Here is a 17,529-nt window from a genome sequence, read left to right on the forward strand (position 1 = left end):
CAAACAAACAAACAAACAAAAAACAAAAACAAAAGCAAAAACAAACCAACACCAAACTTTTCTGTTTTCTTCCTCCCAGAACTTCTCATCTATTCTATGGTACCAAGGATGATCATTATACCTTTCAACTTATTCATAGAGCTAAATAACCTAACACAGAAAAGACAATATATTTGACACCTCCTTTGTGCAAGAAATTCAATGTTAAAAGCTGCAATGAATTAAGTAATTCACTTAAGAATGATAGACCACAATATATTGAGGTGTCCAATTACAGAAAGATTTTACAGTAAAATAAAACTGGAGAAAAAGATAAGGTTAATAATGTAAAATCTAATTACTTGCATTCTTTAAGACATTTAATTTTACTTGGGGAATAAGAATTTTCCTCTACAGATGTTCACCTTTGAAGGAGGGAGCCACCTCACTAGTTCTCAGAAAAGCCCTTGCAATGGCTCCAGTGAAGCTTGCAATAGCCCGTCCCTGAATGCTAACTATGAGAGCAGCAACAAACATCTACCTGCTTTTTGTCTGCCTAGACCTATCTGTCATTTTAATATAACACAACGAATGACTAACTGAGTTCAAATAGTGAATAGTCATCAGAAAATCAGGGATAAGGAAAGCTTGTTGGCTCAGGTCAGCTGGCACAGTTGGGAATAAAGATGGAGGGGAAGGAGTTTTAGTATGCAAGGAGGCCAGACACAAAGTGTTTTTAACAGGTGGGAGTGTCCCCTGTCAGAATAGAGTGGGGAACTTGTCCTCTTCCTTCTCTGCTTCATTTACACTCAGAACCAGAGTGAAACCAGTGGTTTTGTGGTATCGGGAGAAGCTCTATGATGGGTTGTGCCATGTGCTCTTCAGGGTGCTCACCTTCCAACAGGAATGCACTTGTAGAGGTACCTGTGCACCTTGGTGAGGCTACATGCTGATAATGCTCACTCCTGGGGCAGATCGCAGCCTTGCAGCACTGCCGCTAGGCAGAGGGGATGAAGATTTGTGTTGAGATGAACACCGTGATTCACACTTCTCTGTTTCAGGATGCATTCATCTGGGGAGCGGGGGTGATTCTCAGCTGAGATCATCCCAGTGGAAAGAAGACTTTTCTGAAAAATCCTTTCTCCTTAAAGATCTCTGAAGTTTTCCATTTTCCCTGGTATCTCTGATTCCTGTGTTTACTCAGGACACAGACGGTTGTTTCCAGGCATACAAGAGTGGCTGATGGTGCTGTTACTCACAGCTGGTCATCACCACCCCCAGGCTGGAAATTGTAACCCACAAAACTCAGCTGGCAAAATGGGAAGTCAGAAGCATCTCATCTGCAGCGCTGCAGTCAAATTAGGTCAATAAAGTGTAAGCCAAAATGCCGATGCCCAAGCACTGCAGTGCATGAAGATGCACCCAGATGACAATTTGCTGGAAGTAAACACATCCACCAAGGGAGCACTGGCTCTTAAGATATTTAAACCATTTCAGCTCTTTACAAAAGGAATACATGACTGTTCCCTCAGTCGCCTTGAAATCTGGTAGACACCATAAGAATGAGGGACCAGATTAATGATCCAAGTATGCTGTCATTTAAACTAAGGAATCTCACCGTACAGTCACCTTAGACACACGGGTATATAAACACGCACATATCAAAGCTTTCCTAAAGACTGACAGATTCTGTCAACTTTGCATATAGAGATGACATTCAATCCATTATTCCAGCCGGTTCCCAAAGGTCTCAATCATTCAAGATTTATATTTCATCTTGTTGATAGAATCCACTTTATTTCTGGCAAAGAAATACTGAACAAGGAAATTGGAGTTAAGCACTTCACATAAATATCAACCTAGCTCTTTGGATAAAAGATTTTCTGCCATATTTGCATTTAGCTGACAAAGTTCCAGAAAAGCCATTTCTACACCCATTTGCTGGTACAATCCATGCAACGGTATGGTTGCATCTATGCAACAATTACTCAAAGACCATCGTCATCTCATATCACAGATATACGGATGCAATAGTTAAGTGGTTTTTAAGTTAAAACATTTCAACATTCACGGAACTCATATGTATGATATAAGAGTATACAATTTTCTTGAAGAAGATTCCCACTGATTCCTGCCAGCTCTAGAGAGGGAAACAAAAGATTTTCAGGACCCAGGGTATTCAGAAGCTCAAATATTGCTAATAAATATTCTTTATACTCTGGAAGGGCATAAGATAACTAAACTCGATTTAATTAGATGTTATTGATGTATTTGATACTGAGAAGCAACAAAGTTTTTCAAATTCATGGTCTGCCTGTAGTTTATAAAAAATATTCCTTTGCTTCCTTTAGAAAGGCTTTAAAGGCAAGACAGAAGTTCCTGTGATTTCTTTTTTATAAAGTCCTTTTTTTTCCATGTGAATGACAGCCTGAGCCTTTTTATTTCCAGACAAGACTATGCAGCAAGGTCCCTTCTTTCTGTGGTGAACACATAGATGTGTCACCGGGCATGGCACTACTAGGTGACCCCTTATCACATTCGGATGTCAGAAGCTGCTCTGCTACCAGTCTCCCTCTGAACATAACCCATACTGGTGGTGATGAACATCATAGGGACTGTCCACCTTATTGATGGGATATCAGCAAGTCCCAGAATTAATGATCTTTCATATATGGAAATAAATATCAGAATGTTTGTGGTGACTATGATTCTCGTTAACAGGATACTTCACATAACTCCACATTTAGTCCCTTTTAGGCCCCAGCAGTACTATTCTTTAGTAGTCTCAATATATTAAAAAAATAAACCTAAACCAAACCCAAACAAACAAACAAACAAACAAACAAACAAAACAGGAAAAAAAATGAATTCCGTTACATATACAATGTGTATACATTGTGTATAAGGGTTTTTGTGTGCAACCCTTTCAAAGAGTTCTTATGTAGAGGTTGTTATTTCTTCCTTAAAATTATTTCCCAGAGCAGACAGAATGACAGAATCACCAATACTTGAAGAAAATGAATATATCCAATAGCTGCATGTCACTAAATTTATGCATTTGTATTAGATTTAAAACAAACAGGCAGTTTACTAACCAGATCAGTACAAAAGCTGTTTCTCTAATCGAGTTGGCACAAGTTCACAGAAAATATAATTTGAAAAGGTTCACATTTAAATGAATCTTGCTTTTCATGCTCAAATGTCATTCCAAACTCCTAGGATGAGGTATTAACCCCTCCTTCACTTTCATTTAGAGAAACCCAGCACTGAGCTTGAATTACCTTGATCATACTTATGACTCCAAAATGTAAAATTAAGTAAAAAAATAATAATAATAATAACAAAAAGAAATTAAAAAAAAAAAAAAACAGTGGTATTGCAGCCACTTGGAAGTGCTCAGAAATACCAACCACAAAAAGGTGGAAAAATGGAAGTTCGCAATTATGCTCCCTTGTGCCCTTAGACTTCATCATGGGGGGATATCCTCATCCCCCCAATCTCGCTGTTTTACCAGTGGCCAGGTTTCCTACCTAAACCTCCTGCCCCGCATGCTGCCAAGATGCTGCTCTTCCAAAGGGCTCTGTTCATTCTTCAGACCTGTTTGTGGGTAACACCTGCAACAGGAGGGTACACCTCATTAGTGGAGCTTTTGAATTACTGAAAGGCTGTGTAGTATTTAATTAGTCTTTATCTTTACAAGTAATAAAACAGGCACCTTTTGGTAAAAGAAGGCAGTCTCCAGCGTGCGGCTGGAAAGCAGCAAGTTTTTGATTTTCTATTCAAGCAGCTATCAAACAGATTGTAATTTTAGCTTCATTATTTGGCTAATTCACATTTTCTTAAAAGATACATGAGAGGAGGTTTATAAATATTGCAACAAAGACATTTGGAGTCAACAGTAAGAGGGGTTTCTTAGCTGACAGACTAGAACAATGCTTGTAAAAACACAGTTTGTATTCCCCACAAATGATGTGGTGTTCAGCAGCTTCCATTTAAATAGAAATATTCAGTAACTTCTGATACTTGTGTGATTTAAGTAGATCATTGACATGCCACAACTTTGCTTTGAATCATCTTTGATACTACCATATCATTTGGGAAGTCCCCTTCCAAATTTTAACTAACTCTTAGACTTTATCAACCAACCTGACTGCAAAACAAAAAAAATACAATAATATGCATTTAACAGCTTTAAATTCCATTCAAATACAGTATCAAGACTGGCTTCTCCCAAAGGCATATTACTAATTATTTCTCAAAACTTTACTGCAAAATTTAGTATCTGAAAATCTAGCTCAGATAAACTAGAGCAATGTCACTTAATGAAAGGTATCCTTGATTTACATCGGTAAGCAAAAGATAGGAGCAACTTCTTAACTCTTGTCTAGCACACGCATAAAAGCAGAACCAGGAAAACTACAGTGGTCAGTCCAAGAACATTTAGTGTGCAGAAACATTTAGTATGGCTTGGACTGAACAGAGGGTATTTTCTGCTGTTAATAGAAGAACTATTTGGGTGAAATACGAGTACATAAGATTATGCTTTAGAATCATTTTACTTTTTTTTCCTTAAGAATGAAAGTTTTGTTTACAAACACAATACCACAAAATTAGAAAAATAGAAGTTTGTTTCTAAAATGGCAGAATGAGATCTTGCTATTTCCAAAGAGTACAAATAAAAGTTGAATTTCTGTAATGAAAGGTTTCAGGATTTTACTTTTCTTAATGCTGTTCACATTGACAATTCTCCCTTAACTGAACATTTTCTACTATTCTTCCCTTATTCTTCTGGCAAACTTGTTCCAACCAGGAGGAAGCTGGTGTCAGTTTTGACTCTTTTAGTCCAGCAAGCAGCACTGGTCATACCCAGGACATGCTTTGGCACCTGTGAAACCTGTCCCTGCATGTGTGTATGACTAGGGACAATTCACCCATCATTAGTCAGTGGTAAGATTGACTCCCTATCAGCAAATGTGGCAGCTGTTACTGTGTAAAAATATTAATTTTATTAGTAATATTATTACCTTAATACTAATATAATCACATACTTGATTAATATTATTAATATAGATCTTCATCATCAAGACAATGCTGAGCAGGTAATTGCTGCCCAGGTCTTAGCCATAGCTGGGAGCAGAAGTGGGAGAGGGGATTTTACCTGCAGCATCCTGATACCCATTTTCTGGCATTTCCCTAGAGTTACACCACTGATCACATCTACAGGAACCAGAAGTACAATCCAAAACATATACCAAAAAAAAACCTTCCATATATATATATATGCATCTCTGATATAATTGCTATCTCCTTTGGATTTATCCATGCTAATTCGCAGATTCTGACTGCAGGATTCTCCAATGTTTTAATGATCTGACTGAATAAATGCAATTAACATCTACATTATGTGACAGGATAAGGTTGATCTTGTCTAATTCAGCTTCTCAATCTAAACACAGTTCTTTAAACTGAAAGTTTGTTTCTTTAGGCTATTTGGTGCAGAATAAATACTACTTTGTAAAGTGCTGTGACATGAATAAATATTTTGTAACAATAAAAAAGAGTGTTTTGCTTGTCTGAAGAAATAAGAGAACACTTGCCTTTCTGACACACGAAGATGCCATATGGGAAACAAAAGAATTGCCAGAAAGCCTTTCTGGTGACATATTGAGGTCAATGGGAATCTGTTTCTGGCAGTGCCAAGATAACATTTGCAAACACTTAACTTATGAGTGTTGTGGAAAAAAAAAAAATAAAAGACTGATTATATTAAATGATTCTCGTAGCTAGTCAACGTTGTGCAAGTACTGTTAGTAATGCACAGTGTTGCTTATCAATTCTGCTTATTTTAGACTACTGAGTGACAAATGTGTGACCATACTGCTCACTGAAGAATAGGGAAGCCATTTAAGTTTCCTCTCTAATACTGGCTTTGCTTTTTACAAGTGATCTCCCATTTTCCTTTAGATACCTTTTCTGTCTGCTTTGCTGTACCCCTCAAATTTCTGTGCAACCCTTGAAGTTAATATTCCCTAGGACCGTGTAAGCAGAGTATATTGCTTCCGTTTCTTTAGGAAAAGAAAAAATAAGGCAAGAAGAATAGGAAACTATAAAAATTATGTTACTTTGTCTGACATTGATACTTGTGCATATATATAGAAAACATTTCCAACCTCACCACAACTTCAAATATATCAAATGGGAATTATTCCCTGAATTCAATACTTGTAAGAACTCGAAAGGTGAAAGAAGACTTGATAGCACAAAGTAGTGTTTGAGTCTGTATATGAGGTAAAAAGAAATGATGTCATCCTGGTATGTACTGAATAAACTACATGCTAGGTAAAAACTGCAGCTAAGAGCATGACATTTCTAGAACTAAAAAGAGAAAAGTTATAAGCTATATAATTAAATTTCCTCTTTAAAAATCTCTAATTGCTGTAGTTGTAAATGGAATGACTTGTCTAAACAAAAGCAAGTAATTACTGCTTCATGCCTGCATGACCTAGAATAAATAAATGGTATTAATGACAGGTGAGAAGACACAAATAATAATGTACTGTTGACACTGATCTCTCTACCTTTGTTTCTGTTTTGTTTTGTTTTAAAATAAAAAATGAGTTTACATTCTAAATTATAGCGGCAAGCCTTTTCTTTGTACAGCATGGAGTGACTCATAAAATGCAACAATGTGTGGTAAGAAACCATCAGGATGAAAAGGAATTCATTTTCACCATCTCATTGTATTCAGTGAAGCAGTCTCAACAATTTATTGTGTTTTTTTGTTTTTGTTTTTTCTTTTCTGGGTTCTACATGTTCATTTTTGAACATGAGTGCAGCATCTTTCTAGGTGATGAAAAAAAGCAAGTGCAAAGGTAACTTTTGATCCATGATGAAGGACTGCTTTTTCTAGCCTCTGGTCAATATACACAATAAACAACAGCTGATGGTCTTTTGAGAGATTATAGTAGGCTCCATCTTTCTAGGATTTGCTAGAAAACATATCACGTAAATTCATACCTGTGATTTTTTTTCTTTTTTTTTTTTAATTGATAAAGGTGGCAGATATATAAATAAATAAATAAATAAATAAATAAATAAAACAGATTTTTTCTTTTCAAGGGCAGTAAGGAGACAACAGAGAATATTTTAATATTAACAAAATGCAATATTTTTAATTTGATAAATGCCAAAAGAAACCTGGAAGCAAAACCAAGACAAAACTTCTATCAAGACACTTGGTAAGTAGTACATTAACCATGTTTGCTAGATTGTGAAAAACTATTATTTTTGTGAGAGCCATAGTGGGAGAGGGACAGGTATCTCCTTATTCTTGTTTCTTTGGTCATGGTTTTGTTGTTACTTTCCCAGTGTCCTTGCTATCCTAATTGGTTAAAGCTTTTAGTGGAGGACTTGTTAGTGTTAGGTCAGAGGTTGGACTAGGAGATCTTGGAGGTCTCTTCCAACCCAGATGATTCTGTGATTCTGTAAATAAGAGCATTATTTCTATTTTCATATTACACAGAGCAGACGAAATAATATGGAAAAGTTTAATGAAAATGAAAATAGTGTCTGGTAAAGCAATTTGCAACTGAAAAATGTGTGAGAATACTGGCTTCAGACACGCTGAACAAGTGTTAAGAAAAAGAATCTGGAGAAATCTGCTTTTTTAGCAGAAATCTGCCTTTTTGTTTAAATACGGCTCAGTGCAGAAGATGAGAGAAAAGTTCTCAAGAGCAGAAAAGGTACAACAGAATTTTACAACTAATTATTAAAAAGGAGACACTGCTAGAAATATGATTCTTGCTACCTTCACCTTAGGATCATTACTGCCAAGGTAGACTAATAATGTAATTACTTATAGAAGAAGTTCTTATTTTGCTGAATTAACAGTACTGGTAGATGTGCAATTTAATATGCAAATTGAAAAAGGGAGTTGTTGAATTCTGGCAAGAATTTCCCTTTTATTTGTGTGTGCTCATTATTTTAAAAGGAATATAGATACATTTCTTTAACTTACCTAACTATCCTTTCTTTCTATCAAGTAGTGGCTCTTACCGTAATTACTACAAATCGAGATTTCCAAAATTACTGAAGGGAGTTAAGTGTTCGATTCACTGTGAAAGCCAGAAGGACAAGAACTATTACACTGAATTTGAAACTCATACACAGATAACCACAAAATAAATGCTACCTGGATTTTAATAAACTTTTTTTTTTCAGAGACTTTAAAGCATCTATTAAATGATTCAGCTCGTATAAAAAAATCTTTAGATGCTTAGTCTTTAGATGCTGCTTTCAGTGACCTAGAATCACATCCTTCTGCACAGTTCACCTTACAACAACAGTTCATGGGCTTTCAACAAACAAACAAACAAAACCAAACAACAGTGATACTTGAGAGTTGTTTAGTGTACGATGATTTGTTATTTGTAAGTGATATTTTATGTTGGTGTTAAAGAAATTGCCTCCTGAGATGTTCTGATTGCTTTGGTAATTCTTATACCTGGATCTCTCTGCTGAAGACTTTCTGTATTCCAACTTTACTTTAAATAGTTCTAAAATATTTAAATATTTTTAAAATAACCACAGTTTTGCAGAATGCTATATGGCACTTGAACCATACTGTGTTTTAATTAGAACTGACTTGACATTCAGTATAAGATGATTTTTCTTTTTAAAACTTTTTAATATTTTAAAATGTCATTTTACAGTGTATTACAGAAACAACAAAAACAAAGCAAAATTTAGAATAGTTTCACAGACGTGTAATTCTTGTGAAAGATTACTTTGGAGAAAGGAGGAGCAAAAGTTATTTCTAGTTAAGAAGAAATGAATAAATTGTTACCTGAACTATGGCAGTCAGGTTTAAGTCCTTGCTTTGCCTATGTGAGAGTTTTTCATTCAAGCATTTCATTCCATTTCATTAATATAAAGTTACAGAAGATGCTCGAAGTTGATCTTCCTATGTTCCAGCTTGAATTATTAAGCTCCCAAACGTAAGCACTCGTTTCTTTTTCCCAACATCTCTGGGTTTTCTTATGAGCAGACCCAACCCAAATTCCATAATCTCAGACACGTTTTTTTTTTTTAATCTGCTGATATGACATAATACAGAAGCCTGTCTATATGTCAGGTGTATTAATGCAGAGTCTGGAGATTGCTTTAGACTGCACACTGCCATTCTGGGTGGTATTCTTACCAACTTCCTTTTCATAGGAAAGGCTCCTGGAAAAGGTCGTAGCATGTCCTGCTCTCCCCTTGGAACTGAGATGTCCCCCCAGGGCTACTGAGAGAGGATGCTTCTGGAAAACTCTACTGAAAGTAGGGGGGACCTGCTTTCTCTCTTTATGACACAGTTTTCTTATAAAACGTAGCTGAAGGAAGAGGTCCTCTCGGTTTCCTCGATTAAACTGATTTGACGCTGGTGATCACACATCCTGAGGGTATTTTTCATCACTGCTTTTCTGAAGAGCGTGCCTACATGAATGTGTGGAAACACGTACAGCAGTCGATGTTCTGATTCTTCCTTATGTCCTTACATGAAAATAGTTACTACCACTCTATGTGTAGGGAAGCTCATTCTTGGATAAGACATCTTTACAAAGTAAACATCCTGTAGGCAGTTACTGTAGATCTGCTCAGTCTTCCACAGACAAAGTTGTAATTAGATAAGCTTAAAAGTCCATTTATTCATGCTCGAGGAATCTTCTGATTAATAAGGGGGCATCTATGGAGGACAGGTACCTCCAGAGTTGGGCAACAGTTGAGCTCAATTTTAGGATTACAGTTAGGATTTAGGTGTCTACATTTCATCTTTAGGCATCAAGTCACTTTTCAAAACCTACTATGTGGTCTAACCAGCCCTCGCTATGCCAACAGAAACAATTTCATGGAATATGCCCTCAGCAGTGAAACCTTCACAGTCATGAAATTTATGATTTTTCCTTCTTGGCCTAGGTAAAGGCTGGAAACGTTTCAATCTAATGGGATAAATATTTGAACCTATTCTGCCAGAAAAAAAAGCATGCATCACTGTAATTTTTGCTTCCAAAACTGTTGAGAAGTACTTGACTTACACAAAGTATGGCGCTGTAGGTTCACTCTCCCTGCTTCGAGGTACGTGCTACAGTACTGCATTTCTGCAGACTCATCACCATCCAGTTAACAGAAAGATGATAAAGTGATGGAAATTAAAGAATGAAATCTTTAATAATCCTAGATATCCACAGACTCCTAGCAGTGCTTAGCAACATAATGCATTTGGTGGTATCACAAAAACCAATGAACAGCAAATTTTAGATTTGCTGCCTGTTCTGAAAACCAGTTCCAAGGCTTCCAGCTTTTCTGTAGCTAGCATACTTTGAAGTTTTTCCATTTTCTTCTTCTTAACCACTCAGTATATACCTTAATGCTACATTTCACTATGATCTGACCCTGTTGAAATTTTTAAAACAGCTCTGAGATATTTTCAGGGGAAAAGAGAATAGATGCAGAACTCCTCTTGAAATTCCCTCCTATTGTCTTAAATTGTCACAGGATCAGGTCTTGGGAAAAGAACACTATGGGACCAAGTATTCAGAGGTGCCAAAGGCCTAGATTCTATAAAAAGAGATCTCATCAATTAAGAACCCAAATCTGAGTTTCTGAAAGTAACTCATCTTGCTGTAACTTTCAGCAGGTTAATAGGCAGGGCTACAAGGGCACGTACAGAACCCTTAGCTCTCTGCGACCATCCTTCATGCTGAATGGCCATAAAATAGCTCAGAATCGGAAGTTACATGACTACATTAGTGGTTGTAGGACTGTATTAATGCACTACTTCTCTTGAAGCTAATTAGCTCTACTAAGCACCTTGAGTACTGTCCAAGCATAAGTTACTGCAAACACTTACTCTGTATGGGAATATTACTGTGTACAATAAAAACAGGAATCTCTCCATGTGCCCTTGAGTCATCTTTTATACACACACCTGCATTTTTGAGTTTAGAGTCTTTTTGATGTAGATCATATCCGTTACATTAAGTATAACTGGGGAGTGCCAGCTATTTCATGTATAAGTAGGAATCTAAGAAGTAATGTTCTTGTCAGTAGAAACAGCAGCTCAATTCATCTTACTATGCCCAATCACAACCTTGTATAATAATGTTGTGCTCCCCCAGAGAGGAACAGAATGTTTCCTTTTGTCTTCATTTAGTCTTTGCCATTTACCGTTTATAAATAATATACTGCAGTTAGGAATCCTCATGCTGCTAAAATTAAAACATTGTTTTCCTTTTGGCATCCAGGGATCTGCAAGACAACATGAAGAATTGGTGCATGTGACCCTTTTCAACAAGAGCAAGTTGAAAGGCTGCATTTTAGGTTTGTCTCCTAATTTGCTTTTTAAAAAATGACACATTTGTCTTTGACTGCACACATGATATTCTTTGCTCCGATGATGTCCCTGCAATACCTGTGGGGAACCTACAGCAAGGGAAGAGGGGACTTTACGACAATATATCTTACTCTGAGTATGCAAAGCTGTGGAGGAAGCTGCTGCAACCTCGATAGCCTCCAAGGAAATATTATTCATTATGTATTTACAGTTATTGGATTAAAACTTTGTAATGTGCCCTGTTCAATTAATAATAATACAGAGCAGAATGAGCTATGAAATGCATTGTGCCTTTTAAAAGATCTAATATAAGAAAAGACAAGCAGTTTGTCCTAATGAATGCATCTAATTGGTGCACTTTATTATAAAACACTGGAACAGCATTTTTCACTCGGCAGTTCTATTTGTAACAGGCTGTCTCCAGTACGTCAGGGTGTAATAAATGTGCTGCAGACTAGAACTGCTGATTAGCATTTCTGGAGCCCCGGGAAGTTGGTGGAAGCTGTTTGCCATTACAGAGAGACCTTTCAGATCCACTGAGAGGGACCGGCAGCGCTGTGATGTGGCAGGACACGGGTACGTGGCCAAGCTTCTGGAGCTCTGTGCTATCAGCCTGCCATCCCCGTGCACAGCCGCGATAACCAAGCCGTCACAGCAACAAAGGGCGGCTCCTCCTTTGCTGCGCCCCTGGTGACTTTCAGCGTGTTGGTATACAAAAGAGGCTGCAACAAAGTGGAGTTTTCACAATAATAACCTGAGATAGACGTATGGTTTATGTATGACTGTAACTCGCTGTCCACACCGGCCTTTGTTCATTTTTGATGAATGTAAAGAGGAAGAAAGAGAGAGCGCACATGCAAGATTTCTTTTGAGTTATGAGACGAAACAAAAAACCCTAGAGGCACTTTTGAAAACATACCTTAAAGCCTTAGAGGAAAACAGTCAACAGTCAATATTCTTTTGGCAGGACCCATATAGAGAACGACATGACAGCGTTAAAGCAAAGCAGTTTAGATAATATCAAATCTATGCAGAAATCAAATCTATACTGAAGAAATAAAAGACTATGAAAGGAGTGAGCTTTGACCCACCATCCGTTTGTTTGCACTCTCAATAACTAAAAAGTAGCTTTACAGTTTCTCATTTACAAAAAAGCTGTACAAGCAAATACAGTCAATTTTGTTTTCTTGCTTTTGAAATACAGTATACACAAGAAAACTTCCCTTGGAAGAAGAAAATGTATACTTCCAGGTGCAGAGGGGAGAGACTTCAATCCTGATACAACGAAGCCTTCAGTCTCAGCAGTAGCCTTCTTTTTCTTTCAGACTCACCACTACGGGCATGACCAGCACTCCTCTCTGGTGCTTGCAGCCCATCAGCCCAAGCACATCTCCCGATGCTCTGGTGTCACCCAGCCTAGTTGCATTCGTCTGCCGCAATACATCTTCCTATAGGATGGATCCACCCCATTGCTTTTACTAATTTATCTGAAAGAACAGAGGCTTCCACGAGGGTTGCTTGGGCACTGCTCTGAGATGTATCGCGTACCAAACCCTGCTGATTCTCTCTCATGGAAAGAGAGAATGAGCACAGCCACACAGGGAGCATACGAACGTATATTTACCACCATTAATGCCCCTGCCCCTGAGAAAGGCAATTTTATGATCAGGAAGCAGAAAAGCAAAGTCATGGGATGCAAGTAAACATACTTTGTATATGCGTCTTTGTGTTACAAGTCTAAGGTACGGATGTTCAAATGAAGTAACAGAAGAAAATAGGCATCTAGCAAGCACAATCGAGCAAGCAAGAAACTGATCGGCCTCAATCACACCAAAGTAAGTTTTCACAGCAAATGATACTTTGAGGCCAAACCTGGTGGAAGGTAAGGGGAAGTTCAGGACCACGTACATGTCCCAGGACTGGACTCTGCTGCCCAGACCCCTGGCACAGGCTGAGGCACAAAACAGCCTGGGGAAAGCTGCAAAGCCTATCTCAGTATCAGGCAGACCTGGCTGTCCAGCCAGTGCACTGTGCTTGCTTTAGGCCACTCTGCACATTACATTACAGTATAATTAAAATTATAAAGTATATTAATAGACTTTTATAAGCCAGTGCTTCTAAATATTTTCTGTGTCCTTCACCTACTTGTCTGTTACCTCGTGTTGAGCTGTGCCTACTAACACAGATCCTGGTCTGTATGGCTTCACGTCCCCAGAAGTCTATGGACTCTTGTTCTTCCACTGCAAGGCCCGTTTAGGGGCAGCAGCTAGGCCAGGAGTGTGGATGGGAACGAGTTTGGAAGACTTTCTGTTTATGGCATTGTCTCTTCACGAGGCACTGGAGCATACATTAACCTCCCAAGCATTATTTAATGCTGTTTCCCCCACGCTCAGTCCCCTCCCCCCCAGTAAATTTGCTTGCAAAATAACAGCCCTTACAGATGGTTTGGCATTACAGGTCCCTCGGGAATCAGGATTTCAGCAGGGAACTAGTATTTTGAGAAATAAACCCTTTATTATAATTCTGAAATTCTTTGGAGACTTCAAAGACCCGACTTTACAACAGGAGCGTATGGCCTCTTGACATTCAATAGACAGCATGGAAAAAAAGCAAACCAAACTAAACAAACACAAAACTGAAAGCCTTCTCTTTGTGCCTTTGATGACAGGAAATAAAAGAAAGTGCGAGATTCCTTTTTTAAAAACAGTGGTCCTAATTAGGATTTCTTACACATTGGAAACAATCTGCTTAATAGGTCATAAATAAATTATAATTACTCTACATACACAGTTGAAATCTAAACCTGAATTAGTTCAGCTTGATGGAAAGCATTTGTGTATCTTGTAATGCAGCCTGTGCCATCTGAAGGCCTATTTTGCCCTGCATTTTCAATTGATTGAGCCTGAACTGAAATGTTCCCTTTTGGGTCAGAGGCTGGTGTTGGCCTTTTAACTTGCTGTGCAAGAGCTCCCAGGCCTGAACTTTCTCAAGCATAAATGTCAATACAGTAGTCAAAGAGCTTGGCTTATTTCAGTCAAGACATCTTTTTGTATATTTCCATACATAGCATAGCATTAATATAAAAAAAAAAAAAATCCCCAAGTCCTGTCTGTTATTTAGAATATATGCCAAAATAAACAATAAACTGAAACATACTGGGAAGAGTCCCCTCTATGCTATCTCTGGAATACGTACAGCACTGCAATTTCATAGAATAAGTGCATAATGCACAGACATTTCTGATGGTAGCTCATAAAAAGGCCATGCATAGCGTATGATTATTATAATCTATTTTTCTATCACTGGAAGGTTCCTGATAATTTGTTATTCCATCCTATTTGTTATAGAATAGCATGGGATGCAAAAAGATATCCGAAATACATACTGATAACTAACAAAATAAAATGGAAAGACACACACCGAAAACAAATGTGAGTTTTTTGTATAGGAACTACTATCTACATTTCAAATATTTTATTATCTCTTTTGGTCTGAGCTAAAATTCAGGTTGTTTCTGCATGCAGTAGGGTTTTCAGAGGCTGCGCCAATCTTGTCTAGCTGAGCGGAGGAAGAAAAGAGCAACAGAGGCGAGTGTCTGCTCACGCTCCAATGTCTCTTTCACTCATCAAGCCTAGTGACTAACTGTACTCTTAAATTACTGCTCATTATGCTAGCACCATGGATTTATAACACACCAGCTACTGTACATCAAATTGCTAAAACAACCATTCGGGCTGATTTCGCTTGCCTTACGAAGATACAGCAACCACCCGTATGTTTTGGCAAGTGACCTCCACGTAGCAAGCCTCTTGTTGACACAAATGGAGTGAGTGCATTGTAAAAGAACTGAAAGTTCATCCCTGTTGGATTACAGGTGTTTATTATTTGTAGCATCATGGGTCCTGGGTGTTCATTTTAAAAAATTTCCTTGTTCTAATTAGGATTTTTTTTTCCATGATCCAAGCATGCTCACTTTCTACATAAGTGAATGAAAATAGAGTTCTTCTATTAAAGAATTTAAGAGTTTAATGACAGTAGTGAAAATATAGTCTGACAGAAGTAGTGAAAACAGTAGTATGAAATATATTTCATGGCTTTTGTATGTTGTTCTGAGAAAACTGAAAGCTGTATGTCTATATTACCATACTACTTTGACTATGTTATACTACACGTAGTTTATTAACATGATTTTAAAATTTGCAGTTGGCTTCCTTCTGCTCAGAATATTGTTCGCAGTTAATTCCTGTGTGATGAACATCATAGTTTTGCCAACGGAATTCATATAATTCATTTCCTATTAAATTATTGTGCAAAATAAAAATCAAATTCTAAATTTACCTATTAATTTTGACACAATTGGGGAAACAGAGGACATTTACTTGAAATTACATGACTATCCATTTAGGGAGATAGTTTGATGTCTTTGAATCTAGGACAAAAAAACTGTTTTCTGAAAATTCGTGGGGGGTAATAAATACTTATGCTTTTCCTAGAATTGTCAATACAGTCTCCATCAGTTGTGGTAGGTGATTGGTCATGCTACAGCATTTCTCCTTTCTGATTGTGTGATTCTTTCTGCAAAAACCCAAGAGCAAATGCTGAGTGTTCTAATGGGGAATAATGGGTTATTTTAGTCATGTGCAGTTTGGCTTTGAAAACAAATGTATCCCTCGGAAAATACCAATGTCCAAATAGCCGAGTAGCGAGGATGTTAGTGAGCGAGCGAGCAAGAGAGAAAACAGCCAATAAATGTTCATGTTGCCAGCTGTTAATACAGAAAAATGGGACCCAAAGGTAAACACGCATCCTTAAATGCTGGCTCGGTGGTATTTGATCAGTCACATCTGAGGCACGTTTGCCCATAAAGAAGTCTGTACGTGTATTACTAAGCAGATGAATGTACACAATCACCACAGCAGAGTCAACCTCAGTGCTAGGCTTTGAAGTATACTCCGCATACCTTTGTGAGGAGAAACGAGACAGCATGATGCATCGCCTTCTCCAGCCCTTAGTGCCAACACTCCACGTGCACGCAACACCAATACAGGGATGGGAGGTAAACATTTGTATAAACAGATCTCTTCTGAGTATGCACGTCTACTCTCAGACCATACAAGCCCACCAGCTCCCGAATGGTCCTGTCCGTGCCAGAGCAGAAAGCAGATGCCTAAGGGAGCTTGGAAGCCCTTCACCCTTGAGGAGTCAGACAATTCGGAAAAAGAAATCTCTCCTTTACATGCCTATATCCATATTAATGCATGTGTACATATGAAGTTTGTATGTGACACCAAGCCATAAAGTGCCTAAATCCAAGTATAGAGCCCTGAGGTGTCTGACAGACTCGTCACTGCTTCTTAGGAGTTTGGAAACTGAAATCACCCAACTGTGTCTTGCTCAATTATTTATTTCTCATATACAATCACTTTATCTCCCAGGATATGAATGTGATATCACTCAGCTGTTTATTCCTCATAAACTATTTTACTACACTTATGTATGTTAAATCAACATAGAAACCTGTAATAGCCTTATTAAAATAGGTCATTACAGTCGTCTTATTGCTCACTATTGATAACAGGACTGAAAGATAATAAAACATGATGTTTCAAAAGTGAGCAATAAAAAAGTCACAAAAGAACAGAATAAAAATTTTATTATGCAGTGTCAGGAATGTAAATAGTTTCAAAAATGATACTGTCAAACCTTTTGGGACCCGTATCATAGTGCAATCTCTTCTCAAAAAGAGAAAATAGAAATAACTCTACAACGCAGACTGATAGTTTATAAAATCAGTGTGGACTACACTGTGCTCAATGATCTATGTTGATTTACATCAGGGTAAGTTTGGGACACTAACTCTAAGTACATTCTGTAGAACAAAAAAATGATGTACTGCAGGAATACATAAAATTTGTTAATTTAGGAAGCAATATCCTCCACAGTGAAATAATCAGTCCACCCATCTACACTCTGAAAAACATTTTTTTTTTTTTTGGTTTTCAACTCTCTGAAAACATTTCTTATCTATAAAAGTAACATACCTCTTCTTTACTGCCTGATTGTGTTCCAAGCTTTATTTACGTGAAAGTCTTCCCAGCACAAATATTTATGCATGAGATGATGATATTCTGTTTCAAGAATATCTTCACAGGGGTTTTGGAAATGCACTTCTTGGG

The 17,529-nt window shown here is 37.6% G+C and overlaps 1 protein-coding gene across 3 annotated transcripts in view; it reads right to left on the bottom strand.

Moving 5' to 3' along the window:
* The window catches only part of LOC308194891 (uncharacterized protein), a 709,819-nt gene that overhangs the window by 511,550 nt on the left and 180,740 nt on the right, over positions 1–17,529 (bottom strand). For all 3 annotated transcript variants that reach the window (XM_080591443.1, XM_080591441.1, XM_080591444.1), the window contains exon 4: positions 3,510–3,593. In XM_080591443.1, the coding sequence (XP_080447569.1) occupies positions 3,510–3,593 (84 nt within the window). The remainder of the gene's footprint in view (positions 1–3,509; positions 3,594–17,529) is intronic.

Source organism: Anser brachyrhynchus (genome assembly GCF_964034855.1).
Source record: "Anser brachyrhynchus genome assembly, chromosome: 4".
In the NCBI taxonomy this organism is placed as follows: Eukaryota; Metazoa; Chordata; class Aves; order Anseriformes; family Anatidae; genus Anser; species Anser brachyrhynchus.